Source organism: Octopus sinensis, linkage group LG18, assembly GCF_006345805.1.
Source record: "Octopus sinensis linkage group LG18, ASM634580v1, whole genome shotgun sequence".
Lineage (NCBI taxonomy): Eukaryota > Metazoa > Mollusca > Cephalopoda > Octopoda > Octopodidae > Octopus > Octopus sinensis.
In genome coordinates, this window is record NC_043014.1 from 34,188,580 (window position 1) to 34,210,009 (window position 21,430).

Sequence of the window (21,430 nt, forward strand, 5' to 3'; positions counted from 1 at the left end):
GCATGAAAATTGCACTTATTCACCGGACACAGTCTTACACTCATATACATACATATACACAAATACACACACATACACATAATATATATACATACATATACGTATACACACACACACACACACACACACACACAATTGAAAAAGAAAAAATGAAAAAATATATATAAAAACTTTAAAATTAATGGAAGTTAAAACATGGGAAAGTTTGTACAGGTACATAGTAGAAATGTGGATTCTAGCCGTGATCTTAGGCGGGGGGCAAAACCGTAACAGGTATTTTGTGACACGTGAACATGATCCAACGAGTTAAGTTCTTGAATTCAAACGTTTTGTAGGGTCTAAGGAAATTTTCCAGATAAGCCATCTTTCCATATTACAAAGACCGCACTTGCCATTACCGTTGGTATAAGGTTTACGCTTGGCTAAGATCTTCCAATAAATCCTGTAGTTGACGCTTTGTTCTTTTAAGAACCATATATAACTGTATAATTCGGTAGTCTTTCGTTTATTCCAGTGTCTGAAGCTTAAGATGTGAGTGTTGAATGTTGCTTTGAAATTTCCTTTTGTGAGACCCACATATCTCTTGGATGAAACTGCATTATTAGCATTTATGGAATTTACAGTGGCTTTATAAATAATGGCCTCGGTTATAGAGGCTCCATTTAGTGGGCACAGGTCCTTATCCCTGCAGGAACAGCCGGCTTTGTGGTGTTGTGTTGTATTGTGCGTAATTATGCTTTTAATGTTTGGGGTGAATCTAAAACTAATTTTTAGGTTATGCCTATTAAAAAGTTTCATATATTTGTGATACATTGGAAAATGTCTCTCTACAAGAAATATTTACCTATATTAAGGATTACATCAGGGGAGTAATGGAGTGTGAACCAGATAATTTTCCTCTGTCTATGTTTCCTTTTCTTTATTTCTGGTCTAAAAGTAGGGGTGTAAGCTATTTCCTCTTTAAATCCACTAGCTTTAAGGGCATTGTTATATAGTGGAGGAGCATTATTAAATATGTTTATATTGGAGGAGAGGCTAGAATACTCCTACTAATATTCTTAACTAAATTCTTAAACACTATGGGGGTTGGGCAGGAACCTACATTAATATAACTTAAGTCTATCGTTGGGCTTCCTATGGAGCTTGCAAATATTCTTTTGTAAATCTAGAGATACGCCAAGGAAATTGACAACCGTCAGGTTGGTATCTATTGTTATGCTAAGAACGAATGTTTTCATAAGATGAATAATATCCTTCCTTAACCGATCTTGCGCTGGTCCATTGGTATTCTTAGTTAAAGCTATAAATAGCGAAATATACACCAGGAAAAGCTTTTCCTAACGTATCAAGCAGGAATAACCCAATGAGATCGCTTATTCCTGCTCCATCATATGACCCCATGCTCACATCGTATGAACAAAACATCCATGTTTCCATATGTGAATTATTCAAATCCCAAAAAATTTCTCTCAAATCATGGTTATGATGCTCCCCACTACTTCTACTCGTGATCAGAGGTGCACATATCGTCAGCCAGTAAGGGACATGCTCAACTGGTTAAGGTCAAACAACTGACAAGCAAATCTGTTATATTGAGCAGAACATTTGCTGTAGCCCATCTTTTATACCAAGATAAAACATACACCGCCGATAGTTGTTGTTTGAAACAACGGCAGTAATTTTCAACCGAATACACGTCATTGATTGGTTGAAATTACCGAAATACGACATCTTTAACAAGAAATAACTTCCAAAATACAGAATTTTCTCAACAACGCCAAGAGTAAAAGATGCTTTATGTCATACATTCTACAAGTATACGAAGTATGAAAGTGGTTAGTTACAAAAAATTATTTTTTAAATCTGTCAGTCAAAAGGTAATGATCCGCTACAAACTTCAACAACTTTTCCGTAATCGATAAAAAAATAAATCAATAAGTACTAGTCGAGTCTTGGTGCTAATTAAGTCGACTCAACTCTTCCTGCTCACTTAATGTGTGGTCTAACGCTTTTGCCAACTATCAGCATTATTATAGAACAACAATAGTGACTAAGATCTTTGTAAATATAACGAATGCGTCTATATTATTATATTGTCTAACATCGAATTTGGGTCATAAGAAACAGGAAAAGAGAAGGATAAATTTCTGTTTTCGCGCCGTCTGAATATCAGAACAGCATGTGTAAATATTCAAATCCAAAAGGTTGGGTGTGCCGATATGATATAATATATTGTCGCATGCTCTGTTTTTGTTGTGCGATGCTAGCATTGAACGCTTTGACATTATCGAGGAAGTTAAAGAGCTGAGCTCTTCTTACTCACCTCGTACTTTGTAAGCTATCATGTTTAAAAAAGAATCGTTTCAGAGGGAAATAATAAACAGCACCGGCGGAGGTAGTGGTTTTGATGTCGGTAATGGTGATGATGGGAAAATATTTGTAGTAATGGAGAGAAGGTGGTAGTGATGGAAGTGGTTGTGGTGGTGGTGAGAGTGGGACGATGGTGATACTCACAAAAGCGAAATTTAATGCGTTGGCTAAGCTATTGAAATCATCTACGTATGTGTCTGTGTCTGCATGCAGTTTTCTGTGTATGTCCCTCTGCGTGTATTTCTGCGTGTGTGTACCAGTTTGCCTTTTAACAACGAGTCAGTCAAGGGTGTTACCCACACACTCACAAAGGTCAGGTGGTAACCATTTCATCTGGCTAACACCTAAACGCTTTCGAAAGTCACTCTGCGTCGTCAACGTTGCCTCGTTGTCGATGTTATTTCTACGGTTTCTGAAATCCTGGGGCTATTCACAAGTGGATTTCATAAGTGTGAAGAAAGAGTCCTAGGTTCTATTTCCGACAGTACTTAGTCTTTAAAGCCCCAGTATCCATGCCTCACTTACGAGAGAAAATGACGGGAAGCCTGTCTAACTGAAGAAAAATGACAATACCGTAATTTGCTGAGGCCCACATTGACATGAATGCATCTAGGGTCAGGTCGCTTTCGAGCGCTACTGGTAACATGTAACCCAGTACAACTTGTATGCTCGAGCCATCGGCGATTAAACCGATAACCCCCACCAAGCTTGCTTACTGAGGAAGGGACAAAAAACAAAACCTATCAAAGGGTGGAGTAACTCAAGAAAGTCAAAGGCCATCCCATAACGTGTTAAGATGCGTGGCCAAGTGGTTAGGGTGTTGCACTTACAATCTAGAGATCATGGTTTCGATTCCCAGATCGGTTGTGCGTTGTTTTCTTAAAGCAAAACTCTTCATATCACGTTGCTCCCGTTCACTTAGCTGTAAATGGGTAACCTTGTGACGGATTAGCGTACAAAGGTGAGATGGTGACTCAGGAAAATCACCTGAACGGAGGTTTCACGAGCCACATTTTATATTCAGCGATCGAACTGTACTGTGAATCCTGACTTGTTGGATTGGTTGTTCAACCACGTTGAAGATGAACCTAAGAATATATTATATAATGTGTGTGTCCTTCCTTATTGGCTCATGGTAATTACAGTATAATTATTGTTTCACTCTAAATCAGCCTTGAACCGACAGACTGATAAAGTCGTTCCATAACAGCTGCTCAGCAGAGAAGAAACCTCAGCTGCTTGATAAATGTGAAGAAAACTGAATGCGTGTCTTTCAACTTATCAAGTGATGTTAAACTGTTTGCATTGCACGGTTCCAAATTGAATGTTGCTGAAGTACTTAGGTAGTTGGGTGGGCAGTTCGGAAGTAGACATCAAGATCAAGAAGACACAAGCATGGACAGCCTGTCACAAACTAAAGAAGATCTAGAATTCCACATTGCCCAGGCAAATCAAAATCAAGCTGTTCGTTGCAACTGTCAAATCAGTGCTATTGTATGGCAGCAGTGAAACATGAACACTGACAAATTATCAGACAGGCTAAATGGGTGCTACACAAGGATGCTACGAATGGACCTAAATGTGAAATGGCAGCAACATATGACAAATGAGTGCCCTTAGGGAGACCTACTGAAAGTTAGCAAGAAGATCAAGCAAAGACAGCTTAGACAACCTGGTCACTGCGTGCCCTCCCACCCTCAGCTGCAATCATCCAAATTAGTTTTGTGGAACCCACTTCATGATAATGTAAGAAGGGGAAACCGTCACACTTACATCGACAACTTGATTGCAGACACTGGCCTGGAATGTATCCAGGACCTCGAAGTAGTGATGATGGACCGAGAAGTGTGGCGGGGGGACTTTCATATTGTATTATTGTGTGTACGTAGGTTTAAAATTAGACTTACAATTAACATTTCTGATCTTTAATTAACTCCACCCACCACTTTTATTTCTAAAAAAATAATACCGACTACCACCGTGACGTTATTTTCTTTGATAATGCTTAGCGGTATTTCGTCTGCCGCTACATTCTGAGTTCAAATTCCGCCGAGGTCGACTTTGCCTTTCATCCTTTCGAGGTCGATAAATTAAGTACTAGTTACGCACTGGGATCGATATAATCGACTTAATCCGTTTGTCCCCTCTCTGTTTAGCCCCTTATGGGTAGTAAAGAAATAGGTATTTCGTCTGTCTTTATGTTCTGAGTACAAATTCCGCCAAGTTCGACTTAGTCTTTCATCCTTTCAGGGTCGATAAATCAAGTACCAGTTGCGTAATGGAGTCGATCTAATCGCCTGGTCCCCTCCCCAAAAATTTCGGGCCTTGTGCCTAGAGTAGAAAAAACCTTTCACCAACCCCAAAAATACCGATTGATTGTTTAACCAACAAGTTAAACGATCGATTAGTTGGTTGGATAAATATTTAACGAATTGGCAAATAATAAAGGGCTACAATTGAACAAGTGCGCGTGTTATTAATATTGGCGTAATGATTCTCCCTGGACACAGCAAAATTATAAATATTTTTGCTTTTTGGGTGGGGTGTAGCTATGTGCAGAGACGTGGCTGTGGGTTTAAGTTCACTTTGTAACCACGCAGTTTCGGGTTCAATGCACAGTGCGGCACTTAGGGCAAGCGTCTTCTAGCCCCGGTCAGATTAGTTACCTTGTGAGTGAATAAACGGAAACTTTGGAATTCTGTTGTGTGGGTTTATCTCCCACCATCACTTGACAACCGGTGTTGGTTTGTTTACGTTTCAAAAGAGACCTATCAGACTTTCAAACAAAATAATTACTGGGATCAGTTTGTTCGACTAAACCCTTCAAGGAGGTGACCCAGCATGGTCGCAGTCGAATAAATGAAACAAGTAGAAAGATACAAAACTCTTGGTAGGTCCTGAATTTGGGTTCTAGAATGTTCTTTTAGAATAAGTATTTTTATTTAAGTACTAAACCAACAAAAAATTCAAGATTGCATGAATGAAATAACATTTTACTTATTTATTTATTTATATTTGTTTTATTTCTATTCCCAGAAAATGACCAGAAAGATTTCAGAAAAGATATTTATGCATCCGTATACAAAAACCGAATGTTTGGTGACGTCACCGTCAGCTACAATAGAACTACCGACAAATTATTCCTAACTTACGGCAAGACTGGTTTGTTCGAACTTAACCGAACCAGCACGAAAGACATGTTTCTCCTACAAGCACTTAAAGGCCTGCCTTATTACATCAGCAATGCAGACGGCTATCAGGGTGTACTTTATGGCTATCTATATTTCAATCGTACATCCAGTAATAATAGCACCGCACAAGACATTATAAGTGTAACTATACCAGACTTCGATCCCCAAGTACACCCGACCTTCCGCAAGACTTTAAAACCTATAAATATGTTGGAAAGATATGGACCAAATTATTTAAATTCATACAAGGCCATGAAAGGTCATTTTATATTGTTATTAGTGTGTGTCCTAATCAGCATTGCTTTAATTAATCCATCTTAATTCAATAGGGGTTTCATGTTGTATTAAAAAAATATATGTGACACTAATTGTTATTCTCTTTATTGTACTAATTGCCTGTCTGCTACCTAAATCACCGTTTGTTTCAGACGCTTGGCACCTCTCACTTATTAAAAGTGTATACTGACAGGAAGTAAGGTTTATTATATGTGTATGTATGTATGTATGTATATACATACATACATACATATATTAGAGAAAAACCACTATTATGCAATTCAAACAATGATAGACATAAACCAAATCATAAATAAAAAATAAAATATATTTTTTAAAACGTAACATAAAACATAGGAGTGGCAGTGTGGTAAGTAGCTTGCTTACGAACCACATGGTTCCGGGTTCAGTCCCACTGCGTGGCACCTTGAGCAAGTGTCTTCTGCTATAGCCTCGAGCCGACCAAAACCTTGTGAGTGCATTTGGTAGACGGAAACTGAAAGAAGCCCGTCGTATATATGTATATATATATGTGTGTGTGTGTGTTGTGTTATATGTTTGTGTGTCTGTGTTTGTCCCCCTAGCATTGCTTGACAACCGATGCTGGTGTGTTTACGTTCCCGTCACTTAGCGGTTCGGCAAAAAGAGACAGAATAAGTACCGGGCTTACAAAGAATAAGTCCCGGGTTCGATGTGCTCTAGCATGGCCGCAGTCAAATGACTGAAACAAGTAAAAGAGTAAAGAGAGTATAACTAGATCACAAAAGTTAAAAAATGAACGTTTTTTTTTTTTACTTATATATTGATTATTCATTTTTTTACTTTTGTGATCTAGCTATGTTTTAAAAAATATATTTTATTTTTTATTTATGATTTGGTTTATGTCTGTCATTGTTTGAATTGCATAATAGTGTTTTTTCTCTAGTTTATATATGATATATTTATATTGTGAAATTTGATTTGATACTAAATTGAATTTTTCGCGGTAAGTTTGGAGTTATACTCCCTAATATTTTTATTATTATATACACTTACCTCATGAGTTTCAACTAGTTCGGAAATGAAAACGAAATAGTAAAAATTAGGCTACATTATGCAGCGAACTGTCGAAACGTCGGACAAAATACCTTTCGGTATGTGAGGACGCGTTGCCTAGAGATTAGATTGCGGCACTCCCGGTTACGAGGTGTTATGGTTTCGATTCTCAGACCAGGCAGTGCGTTTTGTTCTTGAGAAAAACACTTCACCTCGCGGTTGCTCTGTAATCATTTCGACATCTGACATATGGCACACGGTGCACTGTACCGCTCAAACGTTTGATCACTAAATAAAGCATGTGCAAATTCACGCAAGAAATGCAATGCCCTCATCTGTCGTCTACGACATAAAAGTCCACAATTTGTTTTTGTTTTTTGGTGGGGGGGAGGTTACATTGAATTCAAATCCCGCCAAGCTCAGCTTTGCCTTAATTTCTTGAGATTCATAAAATATACTGAGCAGTCCAACGCGGTGAACTGACGGAGACAGCAGTGGAAAGGGAGTGAATGGCTTTTGGTATTTGTCCTAGCTCTTTGGCCGGGTTCCAAATTACTGATTGATAGAAATTATCTACCTGGTCCCTAGGTGCATTTAGTAAGAGTTCACTCTGCTGCTAGCATTCGGACCAAATTTCTGGTTTGAAGGCAACTTCCTCGAACGATAATAAAAGGTCATGGATGTTGCCCTTCCTTTCCTGCAAAAGATCTTTTATTTTTTTCTGGGTTTCAGTCATCAGACAGCGACCATGCTTAGACACTGCTTTGAAGGATTTTAGTTGAACGAATCGCCCTCAGTACTTGTCTTTTTAAAACATGGCACTTATTCTATCGACTTCTTTTGCCGAACCGGTAAGTCACAAGAATGTAATCACACCAACACCGGCTGTCAAGCGGAGGAGCAACGGACACTTACACACAAGGATCCTGTTGTGTGTATGTGCGCGCGCAGACAGACACACACGACAGGATTCTTTCAGTTTCCGTCACCCAAATCCATTCACAATGCTTTATCGGCCAGAGTCTAAGGTATAAGACACTTGCCCAAGGTGCCACACATTGGGCTTGAACCTGGAACAACTAGGTTAGGAAGCAGACTTTTTACCACACACCCGAGCCTGCACCTATTAGAATATAATCCCAGGGTTTTCAACTTCAGAAATATTCACGAGATTACAGTGACTAGAGAACAATATTAGAAGTTAGATATTCTCCTATTAGCTGATTGTTCGACTATGCGTTGCTATGGAGGTCCAGTAATGCTGAACTTTGCTCAAGGGTTCTATCGTATCTGCCAGACTCATTTCCTATAGCATGCCATTCTATGTTTAATTTGCATTCCAGAGTAGTTTCTGTTGCAAAGGATTAACTAATTTCACTTCACTAAAGGGTGTACTTCTAGCTTATATTCTCCAACTCAGCCCCTGTAGGAAATCTCCCCCAGCACCTGTCACACGGTCTGTCAAGCAAGCAAATCAAACAACACCGGATGTTTGACTCCTAACCGTTAGTAGAAAGCGCTCGCTATTACCGGTTGTCCCTCGCCACATGTTCCCTTAAGTCGCATTACCTAAAAGGTGAGAGACAAAGAGAGAGGCACTAAGGCTGGATTGCCTTTGGTCAGATTTGCTCGGTTGGAGCTAACCTGAGGTTAAGCAAGAGCTAAAGAAGCAGAATATATTTATCTTCAATAATATGGCATGATCCAAAAATCCATTTTCCTACAATCCTACTGTATTATTATCTTGTTTCTTATTGGCGAAGCAAGGGGGCAATTATTCACACACAAGGTTGGGGTAGTCGATCTGACTGTTGTGCTACTATTATGTCGAACCAACAATATAGTGTGTCCACAATGAGAATGAGCAGACCTCAAGTCAAAGGGAATCAGGTTGATCTGCTGTTAAACAACAGGAAATAACATTGATCGTAAAGACTCCCTTCGGTTATGAATGGCCATGGAATTGCACCTAGAAAGTTTCCCTCCGAGGAACAAGTCCGAACAAGGTTGTTTATGGAAGACCAGTTGTCACCCATGCATACCAGCCTCTCCATACCACTGATATTATCCAAGGGAAAGGCAAAGGTCGATACAGCTTGGCACCAGTGACATAGCAATTCATTTCTACAGCTGAGTGAACTGGAGCAACATTAAATAAAAGTGTCTTGTTCAAGAACGCAACAAACAACCCAGTCCGGGAATCGAACTCACTATCTCATGATTGTAAGTCCGACACACTAACCACTGAGCCACGCGCTTTCGCATTGATCGTAGGACAGAAATAAGATGCTGAGTCTGGTCATCTCATTTCAACTACTACTACTTCCTTGAATTTGAGCGGTTAGAATTTGAATAAAACAGTGGGTGAAGGGAATACCAAAAGAACGGGAGTTTGGGCCTCAACAGCGTCCATACTTCATTTTAATTAGCTAGGTCGAGGAATGATCATATTAAATACGTGCAAATGGAGTTGTAGGGAAAATGCAGATATGTTTAAACTTGTCAGCACTTATTCCCCCCACCCGATGAAAACATTGAATCTATAGTTCTAGTTATGTTGCTTAAAAAATAAAAGACAGGGTAGTTATGGCTGAAATACCTTTCGCTATAGATTTACACGATCAAGGATGATTTGAATTTAAAAAACAACCATATAAGACAGCCTAACACATTTTCCCAATAACCATCTGCTAGCATACAGTTCATCTAATCAACCCCTTGACATTGGTCAACATAAACTGAACAAAATATTTCATTTTATAAATGTTTGATAAAATACAAAATATCCAAGAATATATAACAATAAGTATATGCCACAATATTTACTACAATCAAACACATTGGGAATATCTCGAAGAACAAATATGAAATGTTGATCACCCACTTTTTTTTCATTTAAAAATAATCTACACCTAAAGCCCTTTCAAATCTCTCCGTCTCACGAAATTCCGGAACGATTGGCCGAAACTAGAGTTGTTACCTAATCTCTTATCTTCTAGTTGTTTGTCATTTTTGACTGCGGCAATACTGGGGCACCGCCATAAAGGGTTTTAGTCGAATAAATTGACATTTTTAAACTTCGTATTCATTCTATCGGTGACTTATGCCGAACCGCCAAGTTACACTGGTTGTCAAGAGGCGATGGGGAACAAACAAGACTCACATAAGCTCGTCATATATATATATATATATATATATATATATATAGGGTAAAACCACTAGGTGGTCAGCCGTATGCTAGAAGTCGATCACCTACGACCAAACTACAAAGAAAAGAATGTTCTCTAAAGGAAAATTCAGCGGACACCAGCATACGGCTGACCACCTAGTGGTTTTGCCCTTTAAATATACACATTAGAATTTTCTCTGATTTTTGTATGCTAGGCTACTGGTTTTAAATTGATATAATTAAATTAATATTAAATTTATCTCCCTCATTATTTAAATGTTTATATATATATATATATATATATATATAATAATAAATATTAGGGAATATATCCAAATTTACAGGAAAAAAATCAGATTTAGGATTGTTTTGCAAAATAGTGGTTTTGTCTCAAATAATATTTTATGTATATATATATATATATATATATACATACACACACACGACGAGTTTCTTTCAGTTTCCGTCTATCAAATCCACTCACTTTTTCGCATTGCTCCAGCCCACAATTTCAATCAGAGAGGAATGTTGGCCTGCTCGCTGCCAGTGAGATGGCGTCATTCGAAGGCTAAAACAAAGCTTTGGTCGATCTGAGGGAACCATGTGATTGGGAAGCGAGCTTCTTACCACATAGCTACACCTACGTCACTTTTATATATTCACTTTTATTAACTAATAGCTGAAAAGAGTAAAACGGATTTTCAGTTGTCCTTTTAACCCCAAATGAGCTTTGACTGAACAGATTTTATAGTCAAAGGTATTTCGGCCGCTAACATTGCCCCATCTCGCTTTTTTTTTTTTAATAAGTATTTCCCTTAAGACAATAGAAATAATTAAAATTTGGCTGCCATAACTAGCAATCGCATACTGAATCTCTCTCTCGCATTGGTATGAGAAAATACAAGTTTCGAGGAAATATAAATCAGAATGACAGGTTCAGAACGACTCACAACATAAATCACTCGATCTTATGCTTTAGAAATATTTGATAAAATACACAATGCTCATGAATATGTAAGTTCCTTACATACGGACCACAACACTTACTACGAATAAAACTAAGAACATTCCCCACTCACCACCACAAACGAAAATAGCAATGACTAAACGAGTCCTACACACATACAATTTTAAAATGAAGGATCACGTAAGATATGCCAAACGGATCGCGATGGTAAAAGGCTGGAAGTGCTGGTTTAGAACGAGAACTGGACAAAAACCTGAAGGCTAAACTATAAAGCTCTATAGCACATACACATCAGTGAAAGGGAGTCAAAAGAATTTTTTTTTTTAATCTTTTGACTTAGGTATACGATTAAACGTATTTGACTTCGGTATAAGTACGATACAACCAACGAAAAAAACAAGTGCACTAACAAGGTTTATTATATCTCATAGTTTGGCACTTCTAGTCTCAGCTGATCGCGTGACCGACCAGACTATCAGATGACGTTACACATCGCTGATTACAATGCGCTCTGGATCGTTTTAGCCTTCGAATGACGCCATCTCACTGGCGGAGAGCAAGCCAACATTCCCCTCTGATCGAAAGTGTGGGCTGGAGCAACGTGGAAAAGTGTTTTTTGTTCAAGAACACAACGTGCAGCCCGGTCTGGAAATCGAACCCACGATCGTGAGTACAACAGCCTAATCACTAGGCCACGCGCCTTCACAATTCTAGTCTACTTGTGCTTAAACACCAAGCAGTGTGATGTTGCAAGTTCTAGCTTATTGGAATCCTTAAATTTTTATAGGTTAGAGTAAACCCGTTTCTTTAATTCTAACTCAATGTAAATAGCTAAAGAAAAAAAAATGGTTTGCCTCCTCTACATTTAATTATGCCTTTGATACAGCATCTTGGGAACCTGTAACAATGTCATATAAATCATTTAATGTACATAGCTTTGAGGGGTTTGTTGGTTCTTTGCCGTCGTTGTGTCAAGAATTATTAAATTTCAATAGATTGCAAGTATGTTCAAACTTTACAATTTGATTAGATAGAGAAAGAGAGAGTAGCGTAAACAATTCAATAAACCTACCTACGCTCTCTTTTACTATCTTTTTTGCTCTTAAATACTACAAACGCCTCTAGTGAAAAATTAGGGTTTCATTTAACGCCCAACGTTTTATAAATATATATAATAATAATTATTATTATTATTATTAAAACAATTTAAAAGTTTAAAAGGTTTGTTGATATTTAGCTTGTACTTCTATGAATAATTTCGAGGTAATTGCACTTCTTGGAAGAAAATAATTGGGTAGATGGTAAGTTGGAAAGCTAATGTGATTGGATTGCTTGCCTTCTTTCTCTCTATCTCTCAATATTTCATGTAATACACACATACACACACAGAGCATACATCCCGCAGTTTCCTCTCATTCATTGCACAGGAGCTTCAACATTTCCTGCCACAAGTGGAGGAACAGGACACAAACACATTTCCGGCAGTTTCATACTCAAACTAAAAGTGAATTATTGTAAACATAAACCATAAATATTTACACTGAACCAACAATGCTTAAATTACAGATACACAATTTACATGTCTAACAAGACGACAACATCAAACAGGAAGTGTCATAAAATTAGTAAACAAGACGGATTATGCTTGTGGTGGGGGACAGACAGTAAATGCTCGCTCGCTCACTCTTTTACAAACCCATTAAAAGGGGAAAATATATAGCAATATTTTCTGAATAAATTTCTTTATTGTTTATAAACAAATGTTTATCAAGAGGAATTCATTCTCAGTCTCTGGACAGGGAGAGATATTCTAAGTCTGTTCTCCAAGAAGAAAGGACTGGAGAGGAAGTGGGGAAGAGGGGGGGAATAGAAATATAAACACAAACAAAAATAAAAACAAGCATTATTAAGAGAAAAGAAAATCACTAGATATATACTTGGCAAACAATAGTTTTTTTTTAAAAAAAAAACAGAGGGAGAGAGAGAAATAAGCAAGTTTTAAATAATAATAAATGGAAAACAAACTCAGAAGAAAAGCAAAATAAATATTGAATAAAATATTGGCACATCAATTTTCAATTAGATATATCTTCATAAGTAACCACATGTTGGGGGAACAGGGGAGTTATTTTGATTATTTCAAACTTTCGAATATTTAAAAAAAATCTTTTTTTATTTGTTATATATATATGTATATTTTGTCATCTCATGAAAAATAATGAAATATCAAGGATAATAATTAACTGTTTCTAATTTAGGCACAAAGCCAGCAATTTCGGGGGAGGGGTTAGTCAATTAAATCGACCCCAATACTCAACTGGTACTTTATTTTATCGACCCTAGAGGGATGAAAAGTGAAACTGACCTTGGCAGGATTTGAACTTGGAACGTTATGAGCAGGAAGTGATGCTATCATACCTTTTTGTCTGACGCTCTAACAATTCTGCCAATTCACCACCTCTAGTTGATGTAGTCATAGTAATAATGGTTTCAAAATTTGGCACAAGGCCAGCAATTTTAGGGGGAGGGGGTTAGTCAATTATATCGACCCCACTGCTCAGCTGGTACTTATTTTATTGATCCAAAAGGATGAAAGGTAAAGTTAATGTTGGCAGAATTTGAACTCAGAATGCAGCATGTCTGTGCTAATTTTTTTTCCCAACACACTGATTCTGCCAGCTAACTGCCATAATAATAATAATAATAATAATAATAATAATAATAATATACAAATACAATTATAATGAAGGAATGGAAAATTCAAATAAACCACAGCCAATGCAAAGAAGGATTGCTGAGCCAGAGTTTTGAGCATTAGCTAGGCACTGGCTCAGTAAGTTAATCACCAGATAAGGAGCTATATACAGCATGTTTAGAGTTATGCCTTCTCAGTTGAGTCAGCCATCATATGAGGGTAGGAGGGGAAAGACCAGGTCAAATCAGGTGAATTGAATGAATATATGAATTTTGTTTTGTTTTTACCCTTATCAAAAAAAAAAAGTGAAATATTACAATTTGTTAGGATGGCAGGATGGAATTTCTTGCGAAATTATTTTTAAAAAAAGAAAAAAAAAATGCATACCATTATCTAAAATTAGATTGCAGAAATTAACCAAAACTAACCAACCAATTATATATATATATATGTATATATATATATATATAGCTAGCAGAGCAAGTCAAATTTTATATTCTTTAAAAATAAAATAGGGAAAAGAGAAACCACTTCTAGGTATTTACTAGAAAGATTGATAAAAGTCTGTTGTAAGCTATTTGAAAAAAAATTCTCAAGCAGCTAAAAAAAGTCCTGTACAGGTTTTAGGATTTTAGTGTATGTAACATTTGGTTAATATAAATGAGACTTGTCACATATTACTCACTCAGGTTAAATACATAGTTTCACAACATCAGTCACTCTCTCATCCAATTTAAACAAACAAAATCCCCATCTACAAGAGGAAGCACACAGTCATTTGAAAAAGTATAGTATTTTAGGAGTTATTTGTTGTTTAAGTTTTGTTTTTCTTTTTTTGTCTTTTCTTTTTTTTTTAATATAAATATATTGAAAAATGCAGGTAAAAGATAGGAGGCATACAAGCAGATTAAATTGCTTGATGAATTAACACTATTATGAAGTTAATAAATGTAACCATGATGAGAGAACTGAGAAGGAGGGGGGAAGAGGAACAGATCTAAGACAATTCATTGTGGCTCCCACTTGCTGCATTATTCTTTTACAGGTGAGTGGTGAGGGAACAATGGGTGCAGCAGTCGATACCAATCCAAACAATTGCCAAATATTTCCCACAATTCACTACTCAGGGTAAAAAAAAAATATGATTTTTTTTGTAATCATAACTATTTTGGAAATCTAATTACAATTTACATCATAAAAAAAAAAATTACAATATTACTATTTAGTAGCAACAATCATCACAAAATAAAATTCAAGCCCCTTTTGAAGGATTTCAGAATGATATATCACCTGGCCACAAACAAAAATGTTTTAATATTGCAGAACGTTTGTGATGTTTTGTTTGTTTTTGTTTTTATCAAAACCTTAAGTTTTGAACGAAAATAAAAGCATTAGATTTATTTATACCAGGATAAACAAAACATGTAGCCATTTAGTGTCAAAGAATGTAAAACCAAAAGCTGGTACACTTAGGCACTTTGTAAAAATGTACATTTTAATTTTGGTTTTTATTGACAACCTACAAAAGAGGCATGTATTTTGAGGGAGAAAACTGGGAGGTCCAGGCTTTTATCATGAGTATTAGCAATGTAAGTCAATTAGCCTGAATTGAAAACCAATACTGCACCAGAGACCTGGTTTACAAGGTGCTCACCTCTTCTTGCTCATCAGCACTCACCACAAATGATATCACTAAACTAGCATCAACTCAAACGAAGTAAGCGATAAAACCTGAAGTATAAAACAATTACGCATATACTATCCATATACAGCCAACCAGTCAGCAGCAAGTGACTACTAATGAGTAGTGTGTATGTGAGTGTGTGTGTGTGTGATTAGAAGACAATGACCTCTGTGTAAAAAAAATCAGACAGTAAACAGGACATATTTTACAGAGGCTCCAACAACAATAAAGAGGTTAAAAAAAAATATAGCTACAAAATAGATATCAGTTCCAGAGAATAGCTAGTATGAAAGTTTTACACGTTCTAAAATGATGTGAGAAATGAGTATGATCACTTAGACAGAAACAAAAAAATAGCAGCCTCCAGCATCTAACAATGATGCTTCTTTTGATTTCAGTTTTATCTTATGACAGCATATTTTCTTTTTGTTTTATTACTAAGGTATTAGCTGGTTCGTTGAGGTGGGGGCTGTAGGCATGATTTGGGCGAGAGTCACAAGAAAGTAAGGTATCCCAACTCAGAGTTCAGAAACAAAAAAAGAAAAACTTTAGTGTCAACTGAGATCGCAGCGTCTATAAAACAATAAATAAGGAATCCGGTTTAGAACGAATTTCAGGACATGAGTTGGCGATACTTGTCTCACGACTCCATCATCATACAGGATCCAGTTGTTGATGCCACAGTGATAAACACAGGTGGTGTAATGTCCTCCTGTTGCATTCTTGCCATGGTGAAATATAACTGCAAATAGAAAAGAAACCATCAAATATTTGATTTTACAGACACATTTGTAATGTAGTTTTACAACCACTGCTCTGTACTTGCTATGGCTAGCTAAGTTAAGTTAATTTTTTGGCTCAAAAAGCAAGGCCATATAGGGGGACATGGAGTTATGTACAGGGTGGTGTTCATGCAAAGAGTTCAGGCCATTTCTGGTCAATAGAGACTTTGAACCGAGCGGTCGTCAGCATCTTCACTATCTCGTCCGGCAGCTTATTTCACGGATGGAGAGAGCCCCTCTCCTTCGATTGAGATGAAATCGTCGCAGATAGAGCTTTTCGGAGTGACTCCGCAGCCGACGCTCTGGAGCAGGAGTGAAGAATAGCTCTTTCGAGAGGTTACACTTTCCGCTTATGATGTTGTGAGCAAGAATGAGATCACCACGGCGGCGGCGTTTTGGAACCAAGTGTTTTAAGATGGATGTCCATTTCACTACAAGCCACTTAACTTTGGAGTAGAGAGTGGAATCTGAGATTTTGTTCAATCAGGTAAACTGGGGAAGCAAAGCCAAGTGCTGCTACTTTGCACCAGGACACAAATGGATGTAGCAGCAACATTTGAACCACAAAACCAGTTGACTTTCAAGAGACTAATATTTCAGCTCTTTAACTGGCACACCATCGGTTACAAGTACTCCAACTGATCCAATGAATAGACCAGCCTTACTCATGAAATTAACATGCAAGTGGCTGAGTACTCCAGACACGCATAGAGATTCAGCATGACACAGAATGTAACAAGACCGACCCTTTGGATTACAGGTACTAATTTTTTCCAACTGAATGGACTGTAACAACATGAAATAAAGTGTTTTGCTCAAAGACACAATGTGCCTCCAGGGATCAAACTCACAACCTTACAACTCTGAGTCGAATACCCCAAATACAAAGCTACGTCTTCACTTATATTTCAGCTCTTATATAGCACTTAATGTGTTTAGCAACAAAAATATTAACTATTTACAACAGTAATATTAAACACAGTGGATATGAGGCTAAGGTATTGAACTACTGGCTAAAAACTGAAGTTCAGATCCTTCTACTGGAATAAGAATTCTGATAGGGTTCTTCCCAAAACTAATACCAAATCAATATAGCATCAAATTACATGCATGCTTTAAAATAAGCATCAAATAATGTATACAAGAATTAGCAACAAAATCTATCAAAGTTCACCCTATCAGCTTAGAAGATATAATGCTGGTTACAGCTGGAAAGTCCTTTTATCACAAATGTGCTTGATCAGGGTTAAATTAGGGTTAAACAAATGAGGAGAAAGGTGGGTAAATTTGATTCCTAAAACTTAAAATCACCCCACTTTTTATTTACATTTTTAATGCCACTTTGCTATGTTTCAATAAGCCAGTGTAATTTAGTTCCAGATATTAGTTTGACACAAGTCCTACTAAGTGAATACTATAATCAAAGGTGGTATATATTTGCTTTTGTTTATTTACTTATTCACATTTTGAATTTTTTATCATTATTGTCGATGATGGTATTACTGTCACTGTTGTGGATGTAGCTAAAACAATTTATAACATTTTATTTAGGTTTTCTTTTTGAAGTTAAAATTTAAATAGGGATCAATGAAAAATAAAAGCTGTACAGATACATCTATCACACCCTCTTCAGCCCCTTTTGCAGTGTTCATAAAATTTTTCACCACCATCCAAGGAGCAATACTGCCCACTTGAAGAAGTGCTTTAAAAATAGTGCAAGACATCACATATAAAGTTATTTCATGCTTGGATCTAAGACGAATTTTTTTTTCTTTTAGGAAAAAAAAAAAAAATTAACATTTTCAAAATTATTTTACAGCATAAACCAATGGAATGCATATGCTGAACCAAAGAACTGTTTAGTAAAAAAAAAAAAAAAAAAGATAGAACTAAACAAAAAATATTTACCAGCAGAAAGCTTATAGCTTCTTTGAGCCATCGGGATTCTTGAGCGAACTGGAGACAACAGTTCTAAAACAGAACAACAATGATTAATATTCATTTAAAATTAACAGTTCTCATCAGCACATCCCTTATTTGATAAGATAAAATTATGACATCCTATATCAACAGCCCCAAATAATATAGATTAGTCGTGATCAAACAATATAGAATAAGACCGACAGAAAAATTCAATACAAACTGAAGTTTTTCACAATGCAATTCTAGAATTAAAACCAGGTTTGCAATTAAAATACACCAATGAAAACATGGTCAAGAGTTTATTGTGAAGAAATTCAAGCCAAGGCACATAGCTACTGCTTCACTTTGCTGACAATGCTACAACTATGATGAATAAGCATATAAACAATTGCTCTCAAAACTATTTTTTTTTAAATACCAACAGGAAACATTGGATGTACAACTAAATTTAGAGAGGCCAAGTGCGTAGGTTGGCCAGTCAAGATGCCAGAAGAGTTTAGCATTATATTCTATCAGTAGTCACAACACTTTATGCTTGTGTGTATGTTACTGCAGGGTAGGAACAATGCAATCCTAAGTTAGCTGAGAGTGCTATGTTCACTAATTCCTGTGGATATAGAGAACAGGAAGGGAAATCACTCCAGCACAATCTAGTCTTCACAACCACTTGGATTGGTATTCAAAAACCAATCCAAGTGAAGTTGGTTGAACAACTTTATATATTACCCATTAACCTTTTTCTCATCTTCAATCTCATTGTTTCTTTATATTTAATGTCTCAAATACAAAACATTGAAACAAATATCAGTGCTGGCTATAATTTCTATAGAGTGACTGTAGAGATAACCTGAACAAGTGAAATTTATATGCTGTGTGAGTGTGTGTGTGTGTGTGTTGTCCCTCAGTTGATTGAAATCAATCAGTTGATTAATTTCACAAGTCACTACAAAATTGAAATACGAATTGAGGGTGCATTTTGTTACATCATTAATCACACACACACACACACACACACACGAAAGTTAGCAATTATTGACAAAAAAAAAGGATGATTATCATATGTGCGTGTGTGTGCATTTATCTGTTTACATCAGCATAAGAGCTGCCAATTAAAAACATTTCTTGGCATTCTGTTACAGGAATACAAGACGGTATGCACTGTGGGGAGGTAAGCACCAGCTAGTGTGCTTTTACCAATCCAAGAAATTTTAGTTCATTATACAATATATTGCAGCAGTGGATAAATACAGGAAAGATGTCTAAACGTTTGATGATGAGACAAGAGTAACTTAATTTTGAAAAACACATATGCTCGCTCAGGTGGTCAACAATTTGGCAGTAACAATAGTAAAATAAGTTGCCCATTTTTTCCTGCCATTTTTTTAAAATTTTGGAATCTTTTTTTTTTCAAGAATTCTATTTTTTAATCTTTTTGGAATCTATTTTGTTTTTTTCTAGTTAATTTTTGTTTATTTTCAGATCATTAAAATGGAATGTCAAGTTAAGAAAAACGAGCATTTTCAACACCTCATTTTTGTTTTTAATCAAGGTTCTAAGGCTGCAAAAGCTGCTTGCGACGTTTGTGCTGTGTATGGAGAGGGTGCCATAGCTGAGAGAACCACTCATGATTGGTATGCCAAGTTCAAAAATAGAAATTTTGACCTCAAAGACACACCTCGTTCTGGCTGTCCAGTTGAGTTCAATGAAGAGCAATTAAACCAACTTTTGCACAAAAATTCTCGTCAAACGACAAGGGAACTGACAGAGAAAATGGAATGCTCCCACACTGCTATAGAGAAGCATCTTCACTCGATGGGAAAGGTTCAGAAGTATGGAGCATGGATTCCACATGCTTTAAATAAATAAGCATTACATTTGACAGAGTAATCTGAATGCTAAAAGGGAACTTCTTAACTCTAGGGCAAACTGAAACTCACTTCATTCTTTAAGCACTTCCCTCCAACTCTGCAGCAGCTATAAAACCTACTAATGATCATGGAAGGTATACACAAACAAGCATGATAGGATTCTTTCAATTTCTGCCTACCAAATCCATTCACAAGGCATTGGTGATCACAGGGCTATAATAAAAGATACTTGTTAAAGTGCCACACAGTGACACTGATCCTAAAACCACAATTGGGAAGTAGGCTTCTTACCACACACATGCATGCACACACAGAGGCTGTATAGTCATGATCAGCAGTTTGCATTGTGTTCTTAGATAAATGCATCAGATTAATCAAGTTCATTTATATCTGTTAGAAAAGGAATGCAAGAGGAAAGCGATAGCAAACAACTTGATTACACTACAAGAAACCTTTGAATGTTCCTAGTTCACAAAGTCAAAAGATGAAACATGATAGATAAGCAACTCAACAAATGAATCTTGTTAATACTATTCAGTCACACATAAAGACGGCAACAATACCTATACATACACGGCACAGTTTACAGAAGCAAAGCACAATGAAATGTGATCAGGTCAAAAGTCCAACATGTGTCCATCTCATTTGAATGGAAGACTCAAAACATTCATCGTTAGGAATTTTATTTAGCAATAAAACCAGCCATATCTGACCCAAATATTCCGTTTTATATTCAAACCAACCAAATCTGACCTCTGATATCCACCCTACAATGTCATTCTAAAAATAGAGAATTACATTGTTGAAATCTCAAAGCTTTGAAGTAATGCATAATTAATTCAAAACAATGTGAATAAATAAGAACTACATTTTATAGAGTAATCTGAATGCTAAAGAGTTGAACCAAGGCTTGTTCAAAAAACAAATATCAATGTACCAACTCAAAAAACAAAAACTTTTAGTCTTACACCAAGTCAGTCTTCTTTGTACATTGTTAGTTTGATGCTTTGTGGTGACCACTGATGGACTCCCTGGTCACACACCAACTCAGACCTTGGGATTGCACTATTCCTTGGTCATGTGTTGTAGTTTGTTTATGAGCCAATAGTAGAGTGCTTGAAACTGGTAATTTTTAAACTATTGTCAAACTTACACCATCATCATCATCAACTTCCGCTTTCCATGCTGGCATGGGTTGTGCAAAATACTTAATCCACAAGTTAACCAAGAAGCATTTTTTTAAATGTAACTACAACCTATTTCCACACCACAGCAACATGGTTAAATAAGGTTGAAATCAGAATTAGTGGCACTAGACATACATAACAAGAAATTGGGATATATCACACAAATTTTGTTTTAATCCTTTAACATTCAGATGACTTAGATGCTTATTTATTCCCTTTGTTTTCAATTAATCATGCATTATCTCATAGCTTCCAGATTTCAATGATGTTACTGTTTATTTTT

General features: G+C 36.5%; 2 protein-coding genes across 2 annotated transcripts in view; one reads left to right on the top strand and one right to left on the bottom strand.

Moving 5' to 3' along the window:
- The window catches only part of LOC115221601, a 98,320-nt gene extending 92,395 nt beyond the window's left edge, over window positions 1-5,925 (top strand). Inside the window, exon 6 of the mRNA XM_029791801.2 lies at window positions 5,407-5,925. Coding sequence (XP_029647661.1) covers window positions 5,407-5,882 — 476 coding nt within the window. The 3' untranslated portion in view covers window positions 5,883-5,925. The remainder of the gene's footprint in view (window positions 1-5,406) is intronic.
- A 6,806-nt stretch (window positions 5,926-12,731) lies between these two features.
- Window positions 12,732-21,430, bottom strand: part of LOC115221327 (ubiquitin carboxyl-terminal hydrolase 10-A) — a 36,107-nt gene continuing 27,408 nt past the window's right edge. The window contains exons 14-15 of the mRNA XM_029791498.2: window positions 18,078-18,140; window positions 12,732-16,129 (exon numbers count right to left, since the gene is read on the bottom strand). Of these exons, the coding sequence (XP_029647358.2) occupies window positions 15,942-16,129; window positions 18,078-18,140 (251 nt within the window). The 3' untranslated portion in view covers window positions 12,732-15,941. The remainder of the gene's footprint in view (window positions 16,130-18,077; window positions 18,141-21,430) is intronic.